Here is a 17,713-nt window from a genome sequence, read left to right on the forward strand (position 1 = left end):
TACCAGCGCCAATTGAATCCCACTTCATGTGGAGTTTGGACACTGGACCTCTTTGAGTGTTTAAAGGCTTTGGCATGGAGAAGCTGGTGTTGGATCTGTGATGATCGCAAATGTTGAGCTATTTAATGAGTTGCTCAGTAGCTCCTAGTTTTTTAACCACAATGACTTAAAGACTGTAGAAGAACATTACTCATAATCTTACACTCCAGTGCTCATGTTAGTTCTCACTATCCAGTGTTCTGGATTGTTTAAAGACTATAATCACAGTCTTGATGTCACCCAAATGAGGATGGGTTCCCCTTTTGAGTCTGGTTCCTCTCAAGGTTTCTTCCTCATAACATTTAAGGGAGTTTTTCCTTGGCACAGTCACCATGGCTGCTCATCAGGGATAAATACACATCGTTCACCTTAAGTGTTAAATTCTTAATTGTAAAATGTATCAAATGTAGTATATTTAAACTGTGCAAAAACAATATTTTACATTTTGCTTGAAAGTGTAACGAGTGTATTGTTTGTTTCTTCGCTTTTGTATTTATAGACTGCACTGTATATATTTGTACTTTCTCTGCTTTATATTTGCACATTTTACTGAAAACAAAGGATTAATAATGATAATAATGTTTAATATGCATTGGTGTATATCATACCAATCCAAAATGCTGTAGTAATTACAACAATAACAACACAATTCTTAGTGGCAACATTTATATTTATTTGTTAGTTAATAACAAGCAAAACAACTTGATAAGTAGCTCAATTTTAAGTCCAAACAACTTTGTGTCATGCAATTTAGTCTCTACAATAACAGGAAATCGGGTGGGTTAGCAAATGATCCGAACTAGAGGAGACTTGCTACTGAGCAAGCATAAAGACCGAACAACGAAGATAGATCAGTGCCAGAACCATTCACTGAGATCCCCATAAGGGTAGCGGAGGTGTGATGAGAAGAGCGCAGCTGATTGGTTAATACCTACGTGGTGATGTCGAGGTGGTTCTGTATGTCCAGCATACTTGAAATTGCTCTTCTCAATTTGCTAACAGCATCCAGATTATGCCTCATGACTTGTTTTTGATTTAAAATCCCTCTAAAAAGAGCACTTTACAATTCAGACACCATAACATTGATAAGAATGATTTTATACTGTAAATAATAGCGTATAATTCTCACACATTTATATTATTATTGGATGAGAAGCAGAAACACCAGCATTTACGCAACCACGTCGTCGATGACGCATGCTCACGCAGTAAGGTTGGAAATGACCGCTCGTGTGAACTCGTCGCTCGAAGCGTAGCCCCCCAGATCTGCTGTGCGCACCTGTGCCAAAAAAAATACGCCGTTATTTTTAGGGAAAAACACACAAACCCACACGTTTGGGGAGGAAGCTATTATTCGGGTAGCTTCACAGTCAAATAAAACCCAATTTTATTGTGTATGTAACAAACGTTGATTTGATTCTGAAGCTACCCGATCGACATTTCCAATTCCGACATGCAGCTTTTCTCATATTTCCTCTTAAAAACACAACAGTAAGTGGAATGAATGTGCTAAAAATCCCACATGTATTTGTCAACGTGTGTGTATTTCTATATATAGTAATCCGACATGGACTTGTGTCTTCCGGCCTTGTTGCCAGGGTTTGCAAGATAGTATCTACTGTAGATCCTCCACAACCCCAACTACGACAAAGCTATGACTAAAGCTGAATGAATAAATAAACAATTGTCCAAAACACCCAAAGCAAGACATTTACTCATCCATGCTCGGTTACCGCTTTATCCAAGTAAGGGCCTGAGAACGTGCAAAACTCCACACAGACAGTAATTTGAGCTCAGGATCAATATTCTGGACAACTTCCAGCTCCGGTTGTGTAAAGCACGTGATATTAAAGGAGGAATTATCACCTTCACCTCAGAAATGTTCAACCATCATACAGCAGCTCCTGCAATCATTTATTTATATATAATATTTCAAATGATAAGATTTATACAAGGACAGATACTTCATTCAATCGAAAGACAATACAGGGGATAGTGAGGACATCAGAGAAAATCCTCAAGGTCTTTTCCCCCCCTTGATCACCGACATTTTTTTTACAAAACGTTGCATCCACAAAGCCAGCAGCTTTGTGGCTAATCACACACATCCCCCTCACACTCACTATTCACCTTCCTGCTGTCTGAAAAAAGGTACCCAAGCATTCAGGCCCTCATAGATAAACTGTGTAACAGTTTTTTTTCCACTAGTCATTAGACTCCTGGATACAAAGGAACCGGACTAACTCTCACACACACACACACACACACACACACACACACACACACACACACACACACACACACACACACACACACACACACACACACACACACACACACACACACACAGCTGCTAAACAACCATTTTGTATTTATTATTTTAGCAATTTATTTGCACACGTCTACTGTACTGGTTGATGTTTCGAAGCCATCGTCTCTATTCATTTAATTCAATGTTTGCACAAGTGCACTTCGTCGTGTGAGTGGGGTCTATTTATGGCTGAACCGATGATCAAAGCCTGCTCGAGTTCATTCATTCACCATTTAATTGGTCAGTGCGAATTTATCGCGGTAGAAATTGTATAATGATTTCCTGGCCATTGAGTTTTGGTTTAAAGCCCCATGCATATTACACTTTCATTTCCCCCGGCTGTAAAAAAAAAAAAAAAACCAGCATATGTATCACATGTGCAGAGCTATTATTTTAAAACAATATCCCACGGTTGTACAGGACCAGACACATTCAGCATTTTGACACGCTCAACGATTTGTAGTCATTACGTAATAAAATAAAAAATCTTGATAAATTGTACAAATGATCGTTTGGTTCATAAATCACAGTGAAGCCCATGACATACTCCGCACAACACTATTCTCATATCTGGTGCAAGCCATGATGGGTTTCAAAAGACAAATTGCATGGATATAAGCATAGGAAATGTGCAGGGTGGGGATTTAAAGTGTTACAGCAGTAGCTGCCCAAAGCCCATCTCCCTAAGAGAACGATACTCCACCAACCAAAACATGACCATGTGGTTTTTATGTCTTTTTTTTGTCTTTATTTTGTCCAGGGTGCAATTTCTTTCTCTCTTCCTTTCTTTGGTTCGTTCATTCTTTAGAAGTATTTATTAGAAAAACACAAGCAATCCAATCAAAAATATGGATTTTCTTGTGATCATATGAAACACTTTTCCCCTTAATTCACATTTTTAAAAAAAGGAAAAAAAAAAAAAAAGAATGAAATGTTGAGACTTTAGTTTCTTAATCCTTTCCAATACTGTTAAAATGAGTCTAGAACAATAAAACGATTGTTGGTTGAACATTTTGTGGGGTGAGCAGGAAGCTTTGGCTTTTGCTGTAAATCAGAGCAACAGAGCTGAGAGAAAAAAAATATCGATTTAGCACCAGTTATCTATTAACCTACTTAGGTGCCCTACCAATCGCTCAAACATATGGAAATGAGTTCATTGGGTTTACAGGAAGTCTAAAAACAGTTCCTAATGATCACGAGTATAATACAGAGATTTCAACATGGCAGCATCTTGTACATCGGTTTATATTTAAAGCATTTGGCCGCCCATATCCTGAGTATCTTACAATTATCTCATTCGCACAACTGAGCAGTTGAGGGTTAAGGGGCCTCGTTCAAGGGCCCAGCAGTGGCGGCATAACATCGAGGATTGTGTTAAGACGTGAAATGAAAATTTTTGGTTTATAAAGTGAGCTCACATGGCTGCAGGTCTATCACCAAAGCTTTGAAGGTTGTAGGGGAATATTGGGTTGTTATGGCAAAAGAAAAAGAATAAAAGAAAAGAGGCAAAAAAATTATAACCAGTGAAAGCAAAACAGGCGGTAATATAGGCGGTGTCTACTCGTAGACACAACCAGCAGCAGTGTAAGTGACGGAAACACAGGGCAGGAGGAGTGAAAAACAGCCCGCAAGCGGAGTTTTGGGATTGTTAATGGTCCTTAGGATACCGGTCGATGACGAAGATTGGCCACGACAGCACGGACAAAATCACCAGTAGTGCTGTAACCGCCGAGGTCTCGTGTCCGCACCTGAGACACACATACACACACAAACATGAAGAGATTTTGTATCTGAAGTTCAGAAGGGGGGAAAAAAAAATAAAAAAATTACGTGGAGAGCTTTCGGAGCGAGCGCATGTGCAGATCTGATTCAGAGTGAACATGCAAGAAAATGGCAAGGAGCGGTGAGAAGTTATAAAGTCATCAGATTAGTAGTTATTAATACGGTTATGTCCAAACGGAGTCATTTCTCATGCTTATCTGAAGCAGACATGTATTATAGAATGACGTTCAGTCAAGAAACGATGCTCAGATTTCCGGCCGGCATTGTTTACATTCAGTCGTTAAAGTGAGAAAGCAACTTGTCCTTCAAGTTCCTCCAAATAATTAGTGCATGATGCAAGCTATTTAGGACGTAACGGACTAACAAAGAAATCTTCTGAGCAATGCTGTCTTCCTCTTCGTGCTTTGAACAGCTTTTTAAGCTTAAATAGAGGTCCAGTCAGAAGATGATTTTCAGTTTCACATCTCTTCGAAAGAACTTCCACGCTAATGACACCTTGCTATTCCTCTCTAAAGCACACTTATCAGCCATGCGGCTACCATAACTCAGCACCTTAACTACCGTATCTGCATTGCATTTAAATGTATGGCATTTGGCCGACGCCCTTAAATTTATCTCATTCATACAACTGAGCGGCAATGGGTTTACGTCGCAGACGTGGCAGCTTGGTGTGGCTAGGATTTGTTGTCACAACCTTTCCCCAAAGTCTAATGTTTAATTACCTCCCATTGTATTGCATTGCTTGATCTTTATGAAGTTTCTACTACTTCTTTTGTTGTACTTTTGTTAATGTGATCGTGATGCCAACCTCCTGTATGCATGGGGCACAAGCACTTCTGATGGACACTTTACCAAAAGTAAAACTTTTTTATAAAAAACATTCCATGTTATAAAAACACAAAATATTCACTACAATGGAATAAAAAATTTATTTCGATCAATTAACAAAAGAGAAATCCAAATTAAATCAATGTTTTGTGTTATCGCCCTGTAAAGCATTAATTCTTCTCAGCACACTTGCATGCAGTTTTTTAAAGAAACTCAGCAGGTAGCTTGTTGCAAAATTCGTGAAAAACTAAAATCGCACATCTTGTGTGGATGACGTCTGCCTCAAATCCCGCAGTCTCTTCGAGAAATCCCAGACAGACTCAACTATGCTGAGATCAGTGCTCTGCTGGGGCTAAAACCAACATTTCTAGCACTCCTTGTTGTTCTCTAAGCTGAAAAAACTTCTTAATGACATCGGCTGTATGTTTGGGGTTGTTGTCCTGATGTAGAATACATTTTTAGCCAATCAGACACCTCCCTGATGGTTCTGCACGATGACTTAACATCGGCCTGTATTTCTCAGCAACGAGGACACCGTGAATCCTGACCAAATTCCATTTGCAGAAACGCAGCCCCAAACTTTGTACATTTCAGCACATACTTTTATACAAAAGGGAGCACTTTAACTGGAGTAATAACTTACCGAGAGTATCTATACTTTTACTGAAGTACATGATTTGTGTACTTCGTCCACTACTGGTGCTGGACATCATCTGATGTTGAAGGGGAGTAAGAATGATCTGTCTTATCTTCTGCATGAAGTTTCCTCAGCCGACCACCGTGTCCCTGGTCCTCAACTATTCCTATTTCTTTGTATTTGTATTTTTTTTTTTTTAAATAGCTTGAACAGCACATCTCGAAACCCCATTGTGCTCTGAAATCTTTGCCATGATACATGACCTGTGACATGAAACAGTCTTTTACATCCTCACCTTAGTAGCATAGTTTGGCTGTTCCTCACAGCTGTTTCTGTTTCCGGTAATGACTGTGTTTCATGACATGAAACTGATGATCATGAGCACCTGCTTGGAATAACTGGTTAATGGTGCGAGTGTACAAAGTGTGAAAACGTAAGAATGCTAAGCCAAAAGGTCACACCAAATATTGATGATTTGGATTTCTCTTGTATTCACTTACGTTCCATTTTGTTTATTGATAAAAAGAAATTAAGTCATGTTTAAAAGCACTTACTTTACAGCATTGTTACACAACTGCCTAAAACTTTTGGACAGTACTTTGTACAGTACACACACACTGCTAGACACCACTAGAAACATTTTACTGCTCATCTGTGCTTATTTTTTCAACTGACAGCATTATATCATAACAGCTATTCTAAAAGGAAGCTACAAAATGCCAGACGTAAACACTGAAACCATCCGGCTGCATCATTGGCTGCTTCAAAAATCTTGTTCTCCACATGCTAGCTATTTCACCAATGGCCTTTCACAGGAACATGAGGCACAAAGCAAAAATATAACAGGAATGAGATGCTGTAAAATTAGATCTCATTCATACCATGTAAATTCGTACACCAAGCTGAGCACCACCTTTCAATCATGACATGATGTTGCTGATCACTGGGCACAAGGATACGGAACACAACCTGGATGGATTGTCTTTGGTAGAGCATGTGGGGAGTGTGTGTGAGCTTGTGTGTGTGTAAGCTTGTGTGTGTGGGTGTGTGTGTGAGCTTGTGTGTGTGTGTGTGTAATCCTACTGGTATGTTTTTAGAGAGTTGAAAGAAACCAGAGCACCCAGAGGAAACCCACAGAAACAAAGGAAGAACCCATAAAAAGGACAGGACTTTGAGCTTAGCAGTAAATCTAGGCATATAACCGCACTGTGCAACCTGAAATAATCTGTGCAAAATCTGAAATAACGATTGATTTGAAAATTCGGTTTGTTCAAACAGATTAGGAAAAAAATGGTGTTATTAAGGAGTTATAAAAACAGAAAATTGCAGGTGAAGCACGTGTGTTAGTTCAACAAGCTGCATACAGGATTATTGAGGTAATAGAGGGATTTTATCATAGCATTCTGTCATTTCTTTTCTGTTACATGCAGACACACAGACCCAGAACTCACACTTACAATTACACACACACACACGCACGCACGCACACTATATGCCACATTTCATGCTTATTAGTACTTTTCCAGGCATTGAGTCCACTTCCAAGAACTGTTTTATTAAATCCAGTTATAAACATCTATTAAATTACATTTCCCAAGCATGACCTAAACCTGTAGAGGACTGAACTAATGGAGTCAGGAATGAATGCTTGAGAGACCAAACAAGTAACACTGCGTGTACAGTATAGATGCAAGTATACGTTTTTGAGGCATTAACGTGTTCAGGATTGTTTTAATCCCATTCCCACTGAATGCTGAAGGGATTGTGACCAAGGATTTGTCGTGGATTCCTGTCCTGTCTCCGTTATTACTTCCCTTTCCAGAATTACTATAATGACAATGTTTGATCATATATTAAAAAAAACTGACATATCTTGGAATTGGACGTTTAGACCCTGCTACACACATCTCTCTCTCACACACACACACACACACACACACACACACACACACACACACACACACACACACAATACCAAATGCTCCTTACCTTGCCCTGTTTTATAACCTTTTTAACCGCTTCAGCCACCATGTTGGAATGATACTCAAGACTGAAACATAGAGAAGAAAACATACATGATTTTCATGCACACTATCTAAATAATGTTTGTTTACACCTGACCAGAAGATTGCTTATGAGCATCCTATTCCACATTTATTTCCCATTTTCTATTACAATAACCTTCACTCAACTGGAAAATTTTTCCACTAGATTGTGGAGATTTGTGTTCACTCAGGCACAATAGTAAAATAAGGTACTGATGCAGGTTGAGGAAACCCAGGGTGCAGTAAACATTCCAAATTATCCCACAGGTGCTCAGTAGGGTTGAGGTCAGAGCTCTACAGCAAGCCATTCACAATCCAAACCATGTAAACCATATCTTCATGAAGCTCACATTTTGCACAGGGACATTGTCATGCTGGAACATGTTTGGGTCTTATAGTTCAAGTGAAGGGGAAATTGAATGTTACAACATCCAAAAACATTGTATACAATTGTGTGCCTCCAACGGTGTGGTTACTGTTTGGAGAAGAACCACACATGCCTGCAAAATTCAGGTGCCCCAATAATTTTGTCCAAATTACTGTATTTTCCAAGCTACAGAAAAATCGGTGTCAAATCAACAGAAATGAACAATGAAATGCATCAAAATAAAGCTAGTAAATGTTTATTCGTCTGTACAATGCACAGCTTTATGTTTGCATGCTATAGTGCACGTGGTATCGTCCATGTGTGCCGGTGTATCTTCATTCAATTGTACGCTCGCTGATCAAAGACTTGTGTCAGGACACTTCCGACTGATTCTAATCAAATTTGTTTTAAATCTACTGGTCATTGTTTTTTTTTTTTATTCTAAAAAAGGAGTTTAAATGTAAATGCACACTATTGAAAAAAGTTTGATAAAATATCATTCAAATGCATTGTACAATACATTGTATCAAGTGCAATATTATACAACCAGGGTTTTCAAATCGCTCACAACCAAAATACGCCCCCTCTGAGGCACGTCAAGCCAAACAACTGTTTTTTTTCCAAACTGCTGCTCAAGCTTAGTCACAGTAAAGCGGAAAACCCTCGATGAAAAATAGTCATGTTATTCTTACAGATGACCACAAATGGCCGGGTCGTTGTGATTGACAGGGGAAAGAGTATGCCATCCCTCCCACTCATGTGGAGTAATCAGAATTCACCTTTTTTCATTTTTGACACAACTCTACATTATGACTGCATTAACTGGAAAAAAGATCTAAAGCTAAATGCATGGCACAATATAGAACTTGACAAGACCTACAAGTGCTTTAAATAAGACAAAAAAAACGGCATTGACGGCATTAAATTCCCAAGATGTTCGAAATCTGCATTTGTTCCTAGAACATTATTGCCAAGCGTCAGCCTCACTACAAGACTCTCATATAAGCCAGCTTGCTAATCAGTAACAGGTTGAATAGGGTGTAGGTCATAACACCAGTCACCAGTACAAGGTGTTGCTAATAATGCGTTGGAACTTACTTAAGATGCCTCAGCATGTTAGCAGCACTGAGAAGCATAGCAGTAGGATTTGCAATATTCCTCCCAACAGCCTGAGCGAAAGGATGCCTTGCCCCCTGATGGAGAGAAACCATGAATAAAACATTTTAACTAACTGAAAATCAATTCATCATTTCAAGTAGCAACTTTTAGATTTTGCGTTATGCCGTATACGATCTAAAACACTGACCGTCTCAAACACGGCGTATTCAGCACTGTAGCTCTCTCCTGGTACCACACCAGCTCCGCCCACCAATCCGGCTGCCAGGTTGTCGATGATGTTGCCGTAGAGATTAGGCATCACCAGGACATCAAACTGGTACGGGTTCTGGACCAGCTAACCAACAAAGCAAAGATCACACATTGTAAATGCAAACTTTTTTTTTTTTTTTTTTTTTACAGATTTAATATTTTAATACAATCAAGCTACAGGGTACAAAAATCGATCTCAGCATAAAACTAACCAATGAAAGTAAACTACAAAGTGCAGTTGAAGTTTTTTAAATTATAGTGTAACAAAGGGTTCATTTCAGTACCTGCATGCAGCAGTTGTCAATGATAATGGTCTCGTATTTGATCCTGGGATACAGCTCAGCTACCTCAGCACAGCACTGCAGGAAGAGCCCATCACCCAACTTCCTGATCAGGCCAGCAGAAAAACAAAATTATTCTCTCATATATATACGGAAACATACCTGCACACAAACACTTTGGTCGTACTGTTCTTGTGTGAAACCTCGCACCGACATAGGTATTAACACAGGTGATTAACACTATGTCTACACCATAATCCAACCCGAACCTCAACCACAGTAACCAAAAGGAAACATTTAGGTTTTTAAATAAATTGGCCAAAAAAAAAGCTGTTCTTGTCATCTGGACCACACAAGGTTAAAAAAAGACAGATATTCATATGCTTGTGGGCATCTGGTTCCCCTCAGGATATAAGTATATGTTCACAGGCACATACACAGGCATGCAGACTAAACATCCTTGTATCCCAGACTAAGCTTTATCTAGGGAAAAAGTTACATGGTAAAAACACAAGATAAAAATTTCAACTAAATATGCATTGCTTCATGATTAAGGTCTCTTTATAAAACATGAAATCAAACCACTAATGTTAACATTATAAGCGAGATTATTAATAAATTATATGCTAAATCAAATCCACTCTGCTTAATATAATATACATAGATAGATAGATAGATAGATAGATAGATAGATAGATAGATAGATAGATAGATAGATAGATAGATAGATAGATAGATAGACCACATGTATCTTATATATAATGGCTCACATGATGTTGGCCTTGTGCACAGCTGTAACTTTGCTCCGGCCCTTTTTGGTGGCGTAGTCAAAAGCAAACTTGGCAATGCGGCGCGACTTCTCTCTTGTGATGATCTTTAGACACTCCACCACTCCGGTCACACTCTAAAGCACAAGCAGACAATAAAGAAAGTGGGAAAAAAAAATTGTAGTAAGAGTAAATAAAATAATTAAGACATTAGTTTCAACCATAAAAACATTCTTTAAAATAGTGGAAATAAAATCAATCAAACACAGTGGTCAGTGATCTGACTACACCGTGTACTTCACCCGAGCCAAACAGCTCTTTATCATCATAATAGTTTCAGTTATGACTTGCCACACGTCGACCGATAGTGGATTTTACTGATATCGATAGCTAGTTTGGATCTTACACGCCGATAACCGATAAATCAACCAAGTTTTTAAAATAGATACTGGATAAAAATGAACAAACAGAACACTCCATGTGGAAAAGTTCTGAACTTGATTACAAAAATACAAAAAACAGTAACAATGATTATGAATCAGAAAAATTGAATGTATTGTATAATATAAAATATCGAGGAAAATAAAGAAAATGCATTCAAACTAAAACAAAAAGTAACATGCCAAATAAATACCAAAAAAAAAAAAAAAAAAAAAAAAAAAAAAAAAAAAAATTGCAAAATTCATTAAAAACAGCACATGGTGTCAGTGTTTCGCCTTTAGAGGTCGCTCTCTTACTGTATAATGCAACCCGGAAAAACTGTATAAATTCAAACAAACTATGCACAATATGGTGCTCGATAATCGGTTAATTGGATGAAACGTTCGACCTCTACACAGCATTCATTAACTACACTGAAAAGCGAACATCGGGTCAACAAACAGGAGGTGGCAAACACAAAATGATTAATGAGCAGAACATTCCAGGCTTCATCTCTCAATAAATATATCTCATTTACCTCAATATAAGAGATATAGATGAATATTTAACACTCTGTTTGACAGGCTGCTTCAATTAAACTGTGTGTGTGTGTGAGAAAGAGAGACAGAAACCTCATGCTCCAGTGAGCTGTATTCGCCCTCAGTCTGCTCACGAATGATCACCAGGTCTAGGTTGTTATGGCGTGTGTTGTAACCTGGCAGGCTGTTCACGTGAACCACGTTAGCAAACAGGTCCAGCTTTCTCCTGTAATTGTATATACAAATACACAAACACTCAGCAGCCCCCAAAAACAAATAAAATTAATGCAATGCATCAAGCATGTTCACTTACTATCATTAGAGCTACAATCGCAGTGTTAGATTTGAATATTCGACACATTTCTTGCCCACATTTCCACTTTAGCTCAAAATCATCAGAGATTAAAAAAAAAAAGTCTGCATTATAGTCGATGTAAAATATTTAAATGTCTAACAAAGTAGTACCCTGATAAAGTTTACTTGGATGTCAGTTAAACCCTCTGATAATTAAGCATTTTTAGCATATTCGTCACACTATGGTAAAATGCCAAACTTCTACAAACACCCGTCAAACTTAATATTTCTGTAAAGCGACCTACAGTTCCCTTCATTAATATTGGCACCCTTGCTTAATACGAGTAAGAAGGCTTTTTGTTGTTTATTGTTTAAACTTTTGATCTTTTGTTCAAAGAAATACACAAAAATACTATGGATATCAAACATTTGCAAACATAACAGTTTTATAAAAAAATTCACATGTTAAATATGTGTGGCACAATTATTAGCACCCCTATGAATTTGTTTGGGTGAAATATATTTGAAGTATATTCCCAGTTATATTTAACAATTTTTAGGGTTTTGTATTTTCAGTCGAGGACATACATGAGAGTATTTTAGTGAAAACTTCTGAACAAAAGATCAGAAGGTTCAACAATAGACAGTTTTTCATGGCTTTTTTTCCCTCATATTTAGTACATAAAAACAATGATTTTAAAAGCTGATTTCTATTACAGTGATCATGTTCGAGCAAAATTAAGGTATAACATAAAAGGATTTTTCTCTCACGCAAAAAAAGAAGGACAACTGGACATGCAGGTCATTTTCTAACATTTCCTCTTACTTCTTGCTATTGATCTGTAGTAACGCTGCAATGTTTAAACAATGTGTAAGTTGTGAATGATGTAGGACCTTAGTCTCATCTCATAGGAAGCCAGCTCTCCTTTGTACTCCATTGGTGTGTGGATCTTCCCTACATCAAGAAAGCAAACATACACATTATGATTTATTCCTTAATAGTGAAAACACTGAACTACTTAACAGTTGAACTAATATATATATAATACACACACACACACACACACACACATATACATACATACATATATATACACACACACACCATTGACTTTACTAATGCTCGTGTGACTGAATGAGAACGAATCTCCACAAGCACACTACAAAATCTAGTGGACCATCATTCCAGAAGACTGGAGGTTATAGTAATAGCAAACCTTTTTCCATACAGTGTTTGGATATCACAATCTACATTATTTAACATGACTGACATTTTATTATGATGTAGAACATGTAATCTTACCTTTAATGGCAACTCTGTTGTTCTTCATGGAGTTCAGAACCAGGTCCAGCTTTTCCTCACTCGCCATATTCTGCACCTCACTCAGGTGGCATTCCTCAAACTCCACAGGTACATCGGCACCCTGTAAAAAGCCAAATGTTTAAGGTTCTAAAACAAATGGTCAATGAAATCACATCAATCACATCACTCTTAGCCTTCAATGTAGAAATACATATTTCTCACTATGTATGCACAAACGCAATATTAACTTCATTGATTCTTCAAATTTCTTTGTCACAACGTATCCTGCCCCGTCCCTGCCCACCTGGCCAACGCTTTGAAAAGTGGAACTGTAGGTATTAAACGCTACTGTTGCAGTGGTCCTGCAAAGAAGCTTTATATTTACCTTGAACACTTCTTTTACAGCCATCATGAGTTCAGGTCCGACTCCATCTCCCGGCACCATTGTGACCTTGAAGGTGCTGTCGGCACGCGCTGGTGGAGTATCTGACGCATTCTGATTGGTTGACAGGCTCAGGGAGCGCACACACACTGGCTTAACGACAGCACCGCTCAGGCCCTGTGGTCGGATCAAACAGGAAATGTAAGCATGGGTAAAAAGGTCAGCTAACCACCTCCTAAGCTCTCAAGTAAAACCATTTATGCAATATGGCATAATTATAACATCATTCCATTTTAGCATATTATAATAGCCTAGAGATCAGGGTCCCTGGTGGTCTAGTGGTTAGGATGCAGCGCTCTCACTGCTGCAGCCCGGGTTCGATCCCCGGTCAGGGAACCAACCCCAGCCACTCTTAGTGCCGGTCCCAAGCCCAGATAAATGGGGAGGGTTGCGTTAGGAAGGGCATCCAGTGTAAAAACATGTGCCAAATCAAACATGCGGATGATCCGCTGTGGCGTCCCCTAACGGGAGAAGCCGAAAGAAAGTTTATTATAGAGATCACAGATGGTCTCTGGATCCCTGCTTAATAAAAGGGCCATTTGAGGGGATTTTGCACCTTACACACTATATATATATACACATGTACACCCTATGAATAACACTAAGAGGTAATATGGGACATCATAATGAAAATAAACATTCTAGAGAAAACCTTGATGCCGTTTTCAACACTGTTGGTGCATGTGTGTATGAGTTAACATGCCTCAAATCACTGTACTTTGTGGACAGGAGTGGAGCACAATGTCGGTTTCTGAGATGCTTTTCTACTTAACCTGGTTGCAAAGAGTGGTTTAAGTTACCATCTAGTATGCGTACAATAAAGGTGACATTTCACATCCTTTAATAGGATGGCCAGAGAGCAAACTAGTCAGAGCAGACAGCAGCCAAAATATATTCATGTCTAGTTAATAGCTGGTTTTACATTTGACAATGGCTGACAGAGGAAAAGGAAACGATTTGGAAGTAGATATACATACAAGGGTATTTACAAGACAGACTTTTCAAGAAAAGCTGGACATCGTGTTGTTAAGCTTTTTCAACAACCATTTATTCTTTTGCATTCTCTTTCCTGCAGAATTTACACGAAACTCCACAATTTGCCCTTATTTTAAATCCCCAGGAAAACAGGTGTAAAAAATGTACTACAAAAATGCACAGAAAACACTGTACTTTTGTTATTTTATGAATTAATATTGACGCTTCTACTAGAAAGGATCCTTGCAGGTGGTGCAGCTGTGGCTACAGTGAAAGGAGACTTGTTTGTGTTCATTAGGTTCCATGCTTTAGTAATGGCATTCATTTATTCATGCTGAATGTGATATCAGTCTCTGCAGTGGCATCATAATGATGGTATTAAGAGGTGGTCTTTCCAGCCTATCCGTCACAATCTTGCGATCAAGTGTAAAGGTGTTCCGATCTATCTGTCTTCACAAGTGACTGGTGCCTTCTAATAATATACTACACACCTTTCAAGTAATTATATGCCTTATAGGAATATCCATGGACGAACAGGCACCATCTTCCACTGTACTTATAATGGAGTAATTCCTCAGGACAATAACAATACAGAGCAGCAGCTCCATGTTTATTATTATATCTAAAGAAAAAGCTAACATTACATCACACGTTGCCAAGGAACCGTTAGTTTGACGTGAAGGACTGCATTCAATTTCTATGCATCTTTATATCTAAATAAGTTCATTTTCCTCGCCTAAAAGACCTCTTTAGTATTTAGTATTAAAAATACAGCAGGCTAATCTCTCACCTTGGCCAATGATACAAGTCTTCCCCTCAAGGCGGCGGCCATGTTGAAGTAGAAACGGGTGGATGCTGTGTGACGATCATACAAATAAATTGCTGTTCCCACCCATTTTTTGAAATAATCACGCCCACAAACAGGAGCACTGACCAATGGGTGACATCAGTGTATCATCAGAAGAGAAACCCCCACCCCGAAACACTCTTCTTCATCGTTTCCACAAGCGCATGTAGGAGTCTCTACCGCCACCTCATGGTATTATAGCGCCATTACAGTGTATTAATCTTTTATTTTGTGAGCTCTGTGAATTGGTTGTCAATTAGGAAATCTCAGTAGCGTATTTTGTAATGAATGCAGTGTTGGATAGTTTTTTTTTAATGTGGGGCCAGTCTCTCAGGCTCTTGCAACATGGTCACAAGCACTACCGAGCTTTGAGTTGGGTGCGTACAAGTTTGGATTATTCCTGATTCCTAGGAAGAAAAATATCAACCCTTTTCTCAGCAGCACTTTCAAGAGATGAATTCAAGCCTGCTTGGTCATGTCTGCTGCCAGAACTGTCAGCTTTCATGTCAGTAATAGATATCCTTAAAGGAAACGCCTAGTTCATAGCCATAAATGAAAGGCTTCTTAGCATTTTTATTGATCACACGTTGTTGTAGGGACGCTTAGTCTAGAAAATATGGTTAGTTTTCACAAGTAGGCTGTATTACATTTTCCCTTCACAGGAATTAGGGGGGCTAGCTCAAACCTGTTCCAGCTGTGAAAAAGCATGGGCCATAGAAACATAGTTTGCCAGAGTGTTTAGGGTTTAAGAAGAACTGCAGTGTTCTGCACATAGTCCTAAACTCAACCCCAATGGACATCTTTGGGATGAACTGGAACACAGACAGACACAGAACATCTGACTGAATAAGCCCAAATTCCCACAGCTCATGTACATTCCAAATTTTAGTGGAAAGCCTTTCCAGAAGGGTTACTATACCATCAAAAAGGGAGTAAATCTGCAATGAAATGTTTAACATAGATATATGTTTATGATTGACCCCAAACATTTAGCTATACAGTGTATTTTAAAGATTTGGAGTAGAGCTGCACACATCTTTAAAGAATACTACTCATTCTATCTATAAATAAAAGACTGTGTCTTTGAATTAGTCTTGCCTTTTAGATCAGGACCTAATCAAGTTAAATGCCTTCTCCATCCGGCTCTCTATACATCCCCATATGTCAGTTTACCACATATACTGGTGTATCCCCCAATCAGAATATGTATACATGTGTAGACTGCATGTCTAGAAGAATCGATGACAGCATCAAAATCAAAAGACTGGTGGGGATAAAACATTGCTATGCGTTCAGGAGGTGCGGAACACCTTCCACGCTGAAAGGTAAAGCCTGCATTGCACAGCCGAACCTCCATCTAGAGGAAACGTGACACAAGGATCTAAGCAACCGAGGGTCACATTGCAGACAGAAAATCGTTCGGAGCAGGGAATACAACAGGAAACGCAATACCCAGACGTTATTGCTTTCCAGTGGTGTCATTTGAAAAACATCACACAATAAAAAGTAAAATTTTAATTGCATTGTTTTCCTGCTCTCTCATCTCTACAGTGAAGAACAAGCGCCAGAAGAAGTAACTGATTTTTTTTTTATCAGAAATGAAATTTGATTCCTTTTTGCACTGCATTCCATTTCACTTTAATCTGTATGTTGAAATCAAAGCTCTAGGCCATTCTTGTAGGCTTGGCTGGAATAAGAGCTAAGCTTCCACTTAAAGACAGTGATTTTGCTGACTAGAGCTCTCAAAGGGCCCTCAAAATTACATGGGAGTGACTGCCCCTAGTGGTTCATCTCTCTAATAGCATGTATGTGGTCAGGTATTATGTCTACCTCTTGGGCTGTTTTACTTCAAAAATGTGGAACTCAACATCTGCCTTTTCCATATTTTAAAGCATAATTTTTACCATAAGGAAATGGTCCAATGCCTGGGCATTTCCCACACGTGAGGCCCATTTTTATTACTTTTAAAATCAGTTTCCTGTTTAAAAATACATCGATCTAGTTATATCCTCCCCAATAATGTGCCACAAGTGCTCAGTTATTTCATGAAGTGCTGAAAATTAAATGGTATTAGAGTGCTAGTGAGCTATTCAGTGTGTTTTCTTAAGTCAAAAGGAGTCAGATTTTTTTTTTTTTTTTAGCAACATTTGTGTTCTCCACAAAATCACATTAAGTTACTAGTCATATTAGGTGTTGCTAAATTACATTTTGTAACTTCTATAGCTCTCTGGTACCTGCAAGTCAGACTGCAGTAATAATAGTAACATTAGTAAACCTCATATTTACTCATATTTAGGGGTCAAAATTAAATTGCATATGAAAACAGCAATGCTTTGCAAATCTCATAAACCCATATTTTATTCATGATTGAACATAGAAAACAAATGTTTAAACTAATGAAATGAACCATTTTTAAAAAATACATGTTTAATTTTGAATTTGATGGCTGCACCATGTATCAGAAAATT

At 38.4% G+C, this 17,713-nt stretch overlaps 1 protein-coding gene across 2 annotated transcripts; it reads right to left on the reverse strand.

Annotated features, from left to right (window-relative positions):
- Positions 1–688: 688 nt before the first annotated feature.
- On the reverse strand, positions 689–15,329 carry idh3b (isocitrate dehydrogenase (NAD(+)) 3 non-catalytic subunit beta). 2 transcript variants are annotated; one of them, XM_083563897.1, is made up of 12 exons: positions 15,189–15,329; positions 13,367–13,540; positions 12,982–13,102; positions 12,573–12,633; positions 11,478–11,610; positions 10,429–10,562; positions 9,662–9,764; positions 9,316–9,462; positions 9,108–9,202; positions 7,587–7,647; positions 4,018–4,098; positions 689–1,318 (listed from the first exon to the last, which is right to left on the reverse strand). In XM_083563897.1, exons 1-12 carry the CDS (start codon positions 15,228–15,230, stop codon positions 1,241–1,243), a joined length of 1,230 nt encoding a protein of 409 aa, XP_083420023.1. In that variant the 5' UTR covers positions 15,231–15,329; the 3' UTR covers positions 689–1,240. The 2 variants fall into 2 exon arrangements, with proteins under 2 accessions (XP_083420023.1, XP_083420024.1); XM_083563898.1 differs by lacking the exon at positions 4,018–4,098.
- Positions 15,330–17,713: the final 2,384 nt, after the last annotated feature.

The sequence above is a fragment of the Silurus aristotelis genome (assembly GCF_946808225.1).
Source record: "Silurus aristotelis genome assembly, chromosome: 16".
Lineage (NCBI taxonomy): Eukaryota > Metazoa > Chordata > Actinopteri > Siluriformes > Siluridae > Silurus > Silurus aristotelis.